The sequence below is a fragment of the Cervus elaphus genome, chromosome 25, assembly GCF_910594005.1.
Source record: "Cervus elaphus chromosome 25, mCerEla1.1, whole genome shotgun sequence".
In the NCBI taxonomy this organism is placed as follows: domain Eukaryota; kingdom Metazoa; phylum Chordata; class Mammalia; order Artiodactyla; family Cervidae; genus Cervus; species Cervus elaphus.
In genome coordinates, this window is record NC_057839.1 from 33,554,665 (window position 1) to 33,567,361 (window position 12,697).

At 40.6% G+C, this 12,697-nt stretch overlaps 1 protein-coding gene across 3 annotated transcripts in view; it reads right to left on the bottom strand.

Moving 5' to 3' along the window:
* The window catches only part of NNT (nicotinamide nucleotide transhydrogenase), an 88,590-nt gene that overhangs the window by 60,514 nt on the left and 15,379 nt on the right, over positions 1-12,697 (bottom strand). For all 3 annotated transcript variants that reach the window (XM_043887204.1, XM_043887203.1, XM_043887202.1), the window contains exons 5-7: positions 9,751-9,838; positions 5,179-5,267; positions 2,180-2,367 (exon numbers count right to left, since the gene is read on the bottom strand). In XM_043887204.1, the coding sequence (XP_043743139.1) occupies positions 2,180-2,367; positions 5,179-5,267; positions 9,751-9,838 (365 nt within the window). The remainder of the gene's footprint in view (positions 1-2,179; positions 2,368-5,178; positions 5,268-9,750; positions 9,839-12,697) is intronic.

Genomic DNA, 12,697 nt, shown 5'->3' on the forward strand with positions numbered 1-12,697 from the left:
ATCTCCCTTATAATATTTGAATTAGCTTTTCTCTTTTGGAGGGCTTACCAAAAAAAGTAACAGAAAAGTCCTTTTCAGATCAGCCTTATGAGTGCAAGCTCAGGTCAATGGCACTGGTCCAGGACATAGAGCAGGTTTAAAGTGCTCTGAGCAGGTGCTTCAGAAAAGACTGAAAACAGGGAGGGCTCAGCAAAGCAGACTCATAAAACCTCCTCAACAACTTCTTTTTGTATAGTATAGTGTCTATTATATCACACTATCATATAATTTGACCTGTTGCTGAAGTATACTTACTATTAACTATTGATATTTATTTTTTTAAAAAAATGAGAGGTTAAAGTCAAGTCACCTCTTCATATGCCCCTTTGTTAGGTTAAAAAAAAAAAAAAACCCTATGAGGGGGTAGGCCCGGAAAGTCCAAATGTGTTTTATACAAGAAGTCTTGAGTTCTGTCACTTACTTCAAGCTTTACAATCAATAATAATTCTATGCTGCACGGCAGAAACTAACACAACACTGTAAATCAACCACACTCCAACAAAAATATTTAAAAATAATAATGATAATTCTATACACTATGCCCAGATTATCCTCAGTTTTTTATAAAGAATATGGCTTCACTAAAACTACAAGCTTCAAAGCCGCCTCATTTTAATTGCATGAGTAAATGCTTTAGCACCCTCTACTGGCCACTTGTTATATCTAATCAGCTCCTAACTCCTCTGGCCAGTAGGCTGCTAACCTCTCAAAGGTCAGATGGGGGCTACAGCAAAGGCTACCTCACCTCCTTCAAAACCAACTGCGTAACGGCTGAGCCAGCAGCCACCGCCACAAAAGGAGAGGATGAACCCTAAAGTGCTCCCCTGCCATGGCTTGTCCATGAGTTCTACTGTTGCTAGCAGATTTCACAAACAGCAGCCGGAGCGCCTGTCTTGTCTGGTCTGCACCTATCTCCAGTAACCAACCCCAGTCTCATTTCCACACACAGATTCCTCTAGGGGCTGAGCCCAGATCACCTTCCCGCTGTCTGCTTCATCTAGCCAGCTCCAGGGGGATGGAGGTACCTGGAGAGAGCAGCTCACCTGTCAGGTACCATGTGGGTAAACAGAGGACATAATGGAGAGCCTGGGAGGCATCATTTCTCCCACAAGCTCCGAGACATGACGCTGTTAGGCGTATATTAGCAAGATTTGGCAGGGGCAGGGGGAGGAGGACCAGAAGAGAACTTCCCACTTCCCATAACCTCATGACAAAGCAGCTTCCCCTAATCCTCCACAGTCCCCTAGAGAAAGCGAGGCTCCTTTAGCAGGTTCAAACACAAGTAACCTGAACCTGTAATCTCATTATCTGGCTTACTTTCTTTTGGAAAGGGGAAAAAATTAGAGTCAGCTTGGTATTCATTATTCAACAACAGAAGGAAAGGACAGGAGGGGAAGTAGGAATAAAAAAGGAGTCTCTTCACTCCCAAATCTTGCTAGATCAAGCTACTGTGTACTATTTACTACTGATAAATGCTAGCTGCTTTGATATCAATCGTTTGTTGTGTGAGAAACATTCTTTAGAAGAATGTAAAGGACTTAAGTGATTCCTTCCATCAAAGAGCTCACAATTTGGGTACGAAGACCAAACACTTCAAAGGAAGTAATTAGAAAGTGACAAAGTCCTTTAGTAAAAACTATATACTGGAAATTCCATAAATACATACACACAAAGCCCCCTCTCTTTCCCTCTCATGTACAGAAAAACAATCATCAAGACATTAATAATGGTCATCTCTGGTGGAACTTTCAATCTACACTTTTTTCCTTCATCTTTTTTAGTATTGTTTGGATTTCCTATAATAGGAATGTAGTATCTTAACAAAGAGAACAGAAGTAAATTAAAAACCAATTTTTCAAGGGTGTACACAGAGGACACTGCTTATAAATCTAATATTGTACATAATCTGTGAACACAGATAAAAATATACAGGAAAAAAAACTGAAGACAATATATCACATCATGAATGACAATTTTTCTCCAGGGGCCAAAGTGATTTTGTCTTTTCTGCCTTTCATGTGCTTTCTTATTTTCTAGAAGCAAATCGGCCTTTACTTGAATCCTGATGTTAAACTCACTCTCACTTTGAAATATCGCTCACAAAGGAGCTTTACCAACAACCCCTGATGTAATCACACACCTGGAATAAGAGCTGTGCTGATAAGGATGTCCACCTCCTTACACTGCTGAGCAAAGAGCTTCATTTCGGCCTCAATGAACTCTTTGGACATCTCCTTTGCGTATCCTCCTTGTCCCTCACCAGATTCCTTCAAATCCACCTCCAAGGGCTCAGCACCCAGAGACTTAAACTGCTCCAAAGCTGCGGCCCTGGTGATTATTGAAGGGGAAGCAGCAGTTATTTCAGGTCCTTAATACAGAAATTAAGATCATCATTTACAGAACTTATTTACAAAACAGAAACAGATTCGCAGACTCAAGAGAACAAACTTATGGTTGCCAAGTGGGGGAGGGTGGGGGGAAGGGGTAGTTAGGGAGTTTGGGGTAGACATGTGCACACTGCTATATTTAAAATGGATAACCAACAAGTTCCTACTGTATAGCACAGGGAACTCTGCTCAATGTTATGTGGCAGCCTGGATGGGAGGGGAGTCTGGGGAGAATGGATACATGTATACCTATGGCTGAATCCCTTTGCTATCCACCTGATACTAACATATTGTTAATAGACTATACTCTAATACAAAATAAAATGTTAAGAAAAAAAGATCATTTATATACACATTGTTAAGAAAACTATAAATTCAAAAGTGGACACCCCTTCTTTTGAGATCTCTGACCAGACGGTTTCCATTTTTTTCTAAAGACAGGTAACACTTTTATGATATTTTTTCCTGGAAAAAAAAAAAAGGAAATTCTACTAACTTAGTAAACTAAATTACTCAGTTAAGTCACAAAAGGAATTTCATTACTGCCAACTCCAGTCATCAATTTTGTTTCTTGACAGAGGTCCCACTGTCAATAATGAAATGAGATCTGACTAACATTCAGATTTGACATCAGTCAAATCACTTGTAAACGTTCTGACTTATGGGGACTTTGACCACATAAAGGACCCTTTTACTTAGAAATATTGTTACAAAGTGATTTTTGCCCCTGCTGCTGCTGCTAAGTCACTTCAGTCGTGGCTGACTCTGTGCGACCCCATAGACGGCTCCGCCATCCCTGGGATTCTCCAGGCAAGAACACTGAAGTGGGTTGCCATTTCCTTCTCCGATGCAGGAAAGTGAAAACTGAAAGTGCCCCTAGACCTCACTAAACAGTGTTTAAGAAAAGCAATCTATAAATGGCATAAATGGTAACATGTGAAGAACCAACACAATAAACTTATGTAAAAATACATTCAGGTTAAAAATAAATAAACACTAGCCAAATTCTATGTACTAGCTGGAAAACCAGATCCAACAAAGCTCTCAGCTCTGTGGTGGACAGTGTGGTTTAACTCATCACATCCATCTCCCTAATGACAACAATCACTCCAAGTACTTGCTAAAAATTCAAATTGCCAAGCTCCTCTCCAGACCCACTGAAATTACAATCTCCAGCAGCGGGACCAGAATCTCTATTTTTAGCAAGAGCTGCAGGTCATTCTTATCAATGGGGAAGTTTGGGAAACAGTAGTGGTCTAAGCCCATCAGCCCCATGGCAACCGCCACGGTCAGGGAGAGGACACAAAGGTAGGATGTAGAAGGCAGGGCAGAAAAGGTAAGGGATGGGTCAACATGAGCTTCTCTCCATTTCTGCCAGCTTGACCAAGGACGCTCATACCTCAGCCAAAGCTGAGGACAGCAGAGAGGAGAGACAGAAAGACCCTGGCCCTGGATGGCACTGATGAGTGATGAGCTGCTGCCTCTAGTGTGAAAAGGGAGTCCTTCCCCTGGATTTTCACTTCAGAGATCTAATACACTATCTTTTGAATTATTTTTGGCCCGAGCAGCATGCAGGATCTTAATTCCCCAATAGGGATCAAACCCAAGCCCCCTGCAGTGGAAGCGTGGAGTCTTAACCACCGGACCACAGGGAAGTCCCAATAATCCATTTTCTTACACTTTAAGAAAGTGACAGGGCTTCCCAGGTGGCTCAGAGGTAAAGAATCCACCTGCCAAGCTGCAAACGAGGGTTCAATCCCTGATCCAAGAAGATCCCCTGGAGGAGGCAAGGGCAACCCACTCCCGTATTCTTGCTTGGGAAATTCCATGGACAGAAGGAGCCTGGCAGGCTACAGTCCATAGGATTGCAAAAGAGTCAAACGTGACTTAGTGACTAAACAAGAGTAAAAAAAAGTGTGTTCTGAAATGAACATTTTTTTTCATGTATTTCTATTGGCGTATAATTGCTTTACAGGGTGGTCAGTTTCTGCTGTAGAGTGACGTGAACCTGCTCTATGTTTGCATGTACTCCCCCCTTCTTGGACCTCCCTCCCCACTCCCCCCACATCCCACCCCTCTAGGTCATCACAGAACCCCAAGCTGAGCTCCGTGTGCTATACAGCAGCCCGAAATGAAGAACAACTTTAATCAAACTACTCTTTTAAAGAAATTCTAGGAAAATGGTGATGTGTCAGCTTTAAAGAAATATGCAATGGACATAATCAGATACTTTCATGTGAGGACTCTACTGCTGCTCAATCAACTTCACCTGCTTCCATCCTTCAATGCAGAGCATGCCTCTCAACCCCCCCCTCATTCAACTCCCCCTATTGCTCTCCAAGATGTTGCCCATACTACTCCCCTTCTTCAAACTCACAACACCTTTTCTCAAGCCCTACCTAGTGCCTAAACACATTTCAAGCAGAAATAAAACACAGTGGAGAAACATGTTAGAAAGTCAGGAGAGAGATTAGCAAATCCTGCTAATCTGGTCCCATTGCTAATCTTCGTGAAAATACAAGTCTGAGTATGAGTTGTTTTCTTAATAATCTCTGCTGTACTGGGTCTGGGTCCTTAATTTTTTCCCCACTAAGTAATACATTTTCACATTGAGTAAACTGTGAAGAAGTGGAAGTATTCTTAAATGGAAAGAAGTCATACAACAGTTCCAATGTACTACTTCAGTTTATAAATTCTAAGAAAAACATAATATCCACCTGAAGCAAAATGTTTTTCCCTTAACAGCACTCACCTTGTGTCAAATCCCCGAACAATGGCACCCATGGACTTGGCTGCACCTGCAGAAGCCAGCCCAGCAACGCCACCACCAACTATCAGAATCTAGGAGAGAAAATAGAACCCGCATGTTTTAAATAAAGTCCATGATCCACTGATTATGTAAAATCATCAGCTAGTGACTCTCAGCGCCAGGTATCACACTTAGCATTCACTATGACACCCGGTGGTGCTGGTGATGATATTCAGTCCTCAAAAGATGTACCGCGTGGATAGACTACCCTTTAACTGGACCACCACTGTTTTTAAAAAGTTTAAAATACGGCTTCCCTGGTGGTCTAGTGGTTAAGAATCCACCTGCCAACGCAGGAGACACAGGTTCAATCCCTAGTCCAGGAAGATTCCACATGCCAAGGAATAACCAAGCTCTTGAGCCACAACTACTGAAGCCCACGAGCCCTAGGGCCCATGCTCTGCAACAAGAGAAGCCACTGCAATGAGAAGCCCACACACCGCAAAGAGAAACAGCCCCAGCTCACAACTAAAGAAAGCTCATGCAGAGCAGCAAAGACTCAAAACAGTCAAAATTAAATAAATCTTAAAAAAAAAAAAAGTAAAGTTTAAAACAACTTCAGTAAAATAGTGTGATACCCAGCATCTCACTGTAAAAGCTATATACAGCATCAGTACTGTTGGGAATGTTAAAGACTGACAGGTTCTTTCCCACCATATCAAAGCTACTTCTAATAGCATCCCCAGAGCAATATTTCTTTATGCTCATAAAACATCAAAATAAGTTTCAGAGATGGGTACAACTTTGTGAAGCATCTAATCCTATTTTGAGCTCAAATGCTTCTACAAAGAAGAGAGGGGACCAAGTGCCTAACTTTGATCCATTGTGAATGAACTATACCTGAAATCCAAACTAATGTAACTAATCCCCCTAACCAAGGCAGGACTGGAGCCAAGGAAATCAAAGAATTCTTCAGAAACAAGAGTCTCCTCATTCTAAGAAACAAGCTAAGAACAATGCTGTCTCTAGCCTGGAATGGGCCTTCCAGAGAAAAGTCCCTATTGTACTTCTCAGTCAATTGAAGGCAACTCCTTGTTCCTGCTTTAAAAGAGAGAGAGAGACAGAGACAGAGACACCCACAGATACAGTGAAGTTTATAAATTCCCACCCACCATCATGCCCACTTCTTGTGCCTCTTCAAGAAGAATAGGCTAGTGGAATTGTGCTCCAGTGACCTCTGGGCAGTGTTTTAGAGATCTCATTTATCAATCTTAATGGGAATGCTTTGTTTAAGGAGCAGAGGGGATTTAGGGGAAGGGAGACAAAGAGGGACCAGAGGGAATAAGATGCTACTGGGCACCAAGGCACCATCCCACTCCACACACCAAAGCCCAATCACTGGAAAGGAAGGAAAAGAGAAACAAAGAAGGAAAGAGGAAGGAAGGGAGCGAGAGAGAAAGAAAGGAAAAAGAAAGAAAAGAGGACTGGGCCAAGTTATCCTGAATCAAGAAATAACAAAAGATCCCACCATTTAAAAGACAGACTCCGTTCTCCAGAGAGGGAACAGAGGCTGGAAATGGAATAAATACCTACTTATGAAGCCTCCATAAAAATACCCAAAATACAGGGCTCTGGGAACTCCAGGAGTGGGGCCCAAAGAGAGCACTGAAGCTCCACACCCACCTGCCCTGCTCACCTCTCCCAACAGGATTCTCATCTCATCCTTTATCATATCCTTTCATCATAAACTGGTTAACAGGAAGGAAACTGTTTTCCTGAGTTCTGTGAGCAGCTCTAGCAAATTAATCAAACCCAAGGAGAGGGGCTGGGAACCTCTGATTTACAGCCCATCTGTCAGAAGCATAGGTAGTAACAACCTAGACTTGCAACTGGCATCCGAGAGGTGAGGGCAGTCCTATGGGCCTGAGCCCGTAACCTGTGAGATGTGACGCTACCCCCAAGTAGACAGTGTGGGACTGTGGGGTGCCCAGTTGGTGCCGGAGAATTGCCTGGGGTGGGGAAAATCCCCACAAATTTGGTAACAGGAAGCATCAGAAACATGAGCAAGAGTGGAGTTTTTCCAAAACAGTCCTAAATCAGACTTTACCTCATCTGCAAGACAATCTGAATTCTGTAACAAGACCAAGAAGAGAGGACCCACATCATCCAGCCCTGACCTACCTTTCCAACATCATCTCAGATCACACTTCACCTCACTCACCACACCCCAAGACGAGAGGCCCCCTTCATTCTCCTTGAGCACACTGAATTCCATCCCAGCAGTGTCTTTATATGTGCTATTCCCTTGGCCCAGAATCCTGAAGCCCCCTTTCTTTCTTCCTATCCTTGAGGTCCCAACTTAAATGCTACAAGTGCTTTCCCCATCACCCTAACTACAGTAGCCTGCTCCCATTACCCACCCACCATACCATCCTGTTCATTTCCTCTATATATAAAATGATCTCCTATATTTGTTTGATGGTTTATTTATCTCCTCTCTGTGGCCCCTATTAGAATGTAAGTTTCATATGGGAGGGATTTTGTTTGTCTTGTTCATGCCATACTCCCAGCTCCTTCAACATGCCTGGCATGTCATATCGATCAACCGATTGACTTTAGCTCATTTTAGACAAGTAAGAACACTCCATGTTTAAGGGAAACTCAAAATATTCATTCTACTCTGAAAGGCCCATCTATTATCTAATTCTTCGATATCAGGAAAGTGTTTGTGACAGGTAACTAAAATCTCTTATGCTGCAGTTTAACTTCTCAGTAAAGACAGTCACTTTTCCACCTTTTAAAAGCTGACTGATTCTCCTTCCTTTAGTCCTCGTCTTCTGTTTCACTTTTTAATCTGTTATATTCACAGCTTTCCTCTCAACTTTCATGTCATTCCAGAAAGGTTCTAACCAAAACTGAGTAGTGGACTGTGCATCAAAGCATTCAGCCAGTTTAAGAACAGAAGCCAACTTCTGACCACCATGAGGGCTAGACCTTTACTTATGATCCTAAGAAAGAAGTCCGGATGCAATCACTTCACATATCAGACCTCTGTGTTGTCTCTCTGTACCTTCTCGTTAAGTATTCTGGCCTCCACTTGGACCACTTGCCACCAACTTCACCTGCTTCACCTGGTCTGTTTGGGGGGACTTTTTGGGGAGGGGGGGTGATTTTTTTGGTCACACCACAAGGCATGAGAGATCTTAGTTCCCTGACCAGTGATCAAACCCTGCAGTGGAAGTGTGACGCTTTAACCACTGGACCGCCAGGGAAGTCCCACCTGGTCTGTTTTTAAAGTAATATACTATATACTAGATTATATACTATATAATACATATACTACATAATTATATACTAGATTTCTAGTATATATGCTAGTAGATATATACATATATCTACTAGATATATATACTATATACTAGACATGTGTGCATGCTAAGTCACTTCAGTCATGTCTGACTTTGTGTGACCCCATGGACTGCCAGGCTCTTCTGACCATGGGATTCTTCAGGCAAGAATATTAGAGTGGGTTGCCATGCCCTCCTCCAGAGGATCTTCCCAACCCAGGGATTGAACCAGCATCTTTTAAGTCTACCTACATTGGCAGGTGGGTTCTTTACCACCTGCGCCACCTGGGAAGCTAAATACTAGGTATACTATGCTATATACTAGATATATATATCTACTAGTATATATACTAGAAATCTAGCATGTAACTGTACAGTGTGTGTATATATATATATAGTATATAGTGTATACTCCAGTATATAATTTATATAATATACTAGATAGATATATAGAGAGATATATATCATATATACTAGACTTCTCAAAGCTGCTATTGTCTTTTTTCATTTTTTCCAATTTCTTTTGTGTGAGAGCTCTGGATTGACGTTACAAAGCACTTAAGAGCAGGAAGCACCAAACAGGCCTACACCCCCCAGAGTGTACTCTGAGGATAGATGACAATGTTTAAGGTCCTGTTTCCTGTACTTTGCCAAAGTGCTTATACTGTCATTTAGGATAAGTGGCTTTGAAGGTCACAGCATAATCTATTCTTTCACTTAGCTACCCTGACCTCTTATCTCCTGCTCCTCTCTGCTCTAAATATAGATTAAAGAAACTGCAGCCTTCCCCCCTGCCAAATACCCTGACTACACCACCTACTATTTCCTGTCCTCTTGACCCAAAATTTGGCAAAAAGTGAGAAAACCAAGTCTTTCCCAAGCCAAAATGTCACAATCACTGGGAAGTTGAGAGTTCTCTAAATGGTACCACAAAGTTTTAAAAAAACTAGTAATAAGTCACCCAAATCCCTTTAAGAATTCAAGTTAGAAAGTAAAAAATAGAAAGGAAAGCAAAGCCTTAGAACTCCCAGAAATGTCAAAAATTCTTTTTTTTCCAAGTAATCTTAAGCAACTTTGAGGCGCCACCATATAGTCACACAGGACACAAAAGTCATCACTGTGACATTAACAGAGAACAAAAATTTTTAAATAACTGTATTTTAAAACTGTATATATCCTTGCCTTTAAATAATTCACAGTATGAAGAAACATTAAAAGTTTAACCTACCTTAGCTGGAGGAACTTTTCCAGCAGCTGTGATCTGACCAGTAAAAAACCGTCCAAAATGATTTGCTGCTAGTACAACAGCCTTGTAACTGAGGAAAACAGACAAATAAGAGGATAAATAATTCTATAAAATTAAAGAACTTAAGCTTATATATAAAAATTATTAGAGAATAACAGCTAAAATTTATATAGTAAGTAATATCTGTCAAAAACAGCTCTAGGTACTGCATATATACTTGCTCCTTTAATCTTCACAACAACCCTGTGGATAAATGTAACTATAATCTTCATTTTATAGGTGAGGAAACTGAGGCATGGAGAGACAGAGAGACTTGACCGCGGTCCCTCAGCTATTAAATGGCAGAGCCAGACGTCTGATTCTAGCATCCTGCCTGCAGAGACACCCTCTTACCCATGATGTTCTCTGAAGTCATGATGAGCACTACAGAAAATTAGCTAGGATAAAAAGAGAAGTGAAGGGAAGACAAGAAAATGTTAACAACTGTTTGCTTTGGCAGCTAGGACTACAGGTACTTTAAACTTTGTTTTACTTTATCGTCCAAATTTTCTTTGATGACTGTGTAGTATTTATATAATATGGGGAAAAAATCTTTAAAATCAAAAAATTAGGTTGGCTATCTGCTCATACATAACAAAATTCCAACCTCATAACCAGAAACACTTCCCCTGATCTCTAATGGTTGAAACTGTCATATTTTGAGACAGCACGATCTCAATTAGAATCTGAGTTCTATCACTAACTACTTTTGTGACCTCAGGCAAATTTCTTTAATTCTCTCATCCTTGGTTTCCTCATCTCTAAACTGGGGACAATAAAGGTCTCTTAGAGCTGTTGTAAGGACTAAATAAAATAATCCAGATATAGCCCTTACCATAAAACCTGTCACAATAAGTGCTTGGCAAGTACGTTTTTAGCTAAAGAAACACTCTATACATCAAAAACTAGCAATTTATACCAAGTTTTCTTTAATAGGGTATTTTTATTACACTAAATTACCTATTAAATTAATTTCATTTTCTTATTATTTTATACTTGAAAGGTTACTTTTGCACACTCAGTAACACACACTCTACCTTACATTATAAGGCAAAGATTATTATAATCATAATGCAAGCATTATGATGATAAGATCCACCTACTAGCTGACCAAAAAACCTTTACTTGGTCATATTTTTGTAAAAAAAATTATATAATAATTAATGCAAAAGTATATAATAGTTACTACTATTAGAGCAAGAAAAAACATTTTAATGATTATTTGTTAGTTCTGAATCCAAGTGATAAAAAGTTGCAGAGAGCAAAGATGATAAAGATGCAAAGGCCACTGGAAGAAATTAATTTTGAAATTAAAGTTTTAAAAGATTCAGTTGCTGTACTGGAGAAAAAAAAAAACAAGATAAATTACACAGGAAATGTATAAGAAAACGTTGGTAGTGGGAAAAAGTGATAAAAGTGGGCCTTTTTTTGAGGAGAGCAAAAAGGCTCAGATGAACACAGTGAACTAGAAGGACTAACTCGTCACAGTAACACGCCTATGTGTGTGAGTTAGATAATGATTTATCACATATTGTACGGGTAAGTATACTAGATGATTCATCTCTAACTATGCCTTTGGCATATATCAGCTTAGGACATAAGACAGTGATTCTTTAAAACTGTGTCCCGGGATCTCCAAAAGCTCACACTTCTTAGAGCATCCACGGTGGGAAGGAAAACAGAGCCAGAGTGTTTCTGGACACCCTTCTGTCCCTTAATTCAACTGAAGTGAAATGTTAGTCGCTCATACATGTCCAGCTCTTTGCGACCCCATAGACTATAGCCCTCCAGGCTCCTCTGTCCATGGAGTTCACCAGTCAAGAATACTGGAGTGGGTTGCCATTTCCCTCTCCAGGGGAATCTTCCTGACCCAGCGATCAACCCCAGGTCTCCTACATTGCAGGCAGATTCTTTTACTGTCTGAGCCACCAAGAAAGCATTAACTCAACTAAGGCCACTTGAATTATTGATTTGTTTATATTCCCTCATGTTTCATTTGCTCAAAAGATTCTGCAGCCGAAAACCACTGATCTAGAGCTACTGACTGGGATAACCTTTTGCACATGTGCAAAGCAACACCATCCTTAAAACTTCACATTGTTCATTTCCTACATAAAGGTTTCCCTGATGGCTCAGACATTAAAGAATCTGACTGCAATGCAGGAGACTGGGGTTCAATCCCTGGGTCAGGAAGATCCCCTGGAAAAGGGAATAACTACCCACTCCAGTATTCTTGCCCGGAAAATTCCATGGACAGAGGCACCTGGCAGACTACAGGCCATTCAGACACAACTGAGTGACACTTTCTTTCCTATATAAAATTTTAAGTCCCACACTGCATAACCTAACTCTTTCAGAAGCTAAATAAATGTGACAAAAGTTTACTTTGTCCCTCGGCATTAATTCACATCACAAAAAAAATCTTCAAACCAACCATTTGTCATATTACATAAGGAAACAAAATGTGTTCTATTTGTCATTTTTGTTTACTGCGCCTCTTTTACATAAAAAATGAACAGCTGGAATCCAGAGTAGAATCTGTGACACATTTGATATGCTAGATCTAAGATGTGAAACCTAAGAAAACTTTCGGCTCCTGGGTCAGCTGTAAAAGTCTTTACTCAGGTTATCTTTCTTCCTGCACCGTTTGATTTTTTAAATTTTTTAATTTGTTGGTGCCTCATTCATATTAGCAAGTTGTCACTATTAATAGTTTTCTGCTTAAAATCTAATTCAATTCATTTCTTAGATAACCTGATTTCATAAACCTCATCTGATTTCCAGATATTTCCCACTCTCCAGGCAGAGTCAGCAATATACTGCACTTACATAGTTATGCCTATCCCTGCTCTGTGGCATGGTTGCTCAGTCAGAGACACATTCCTCTGAT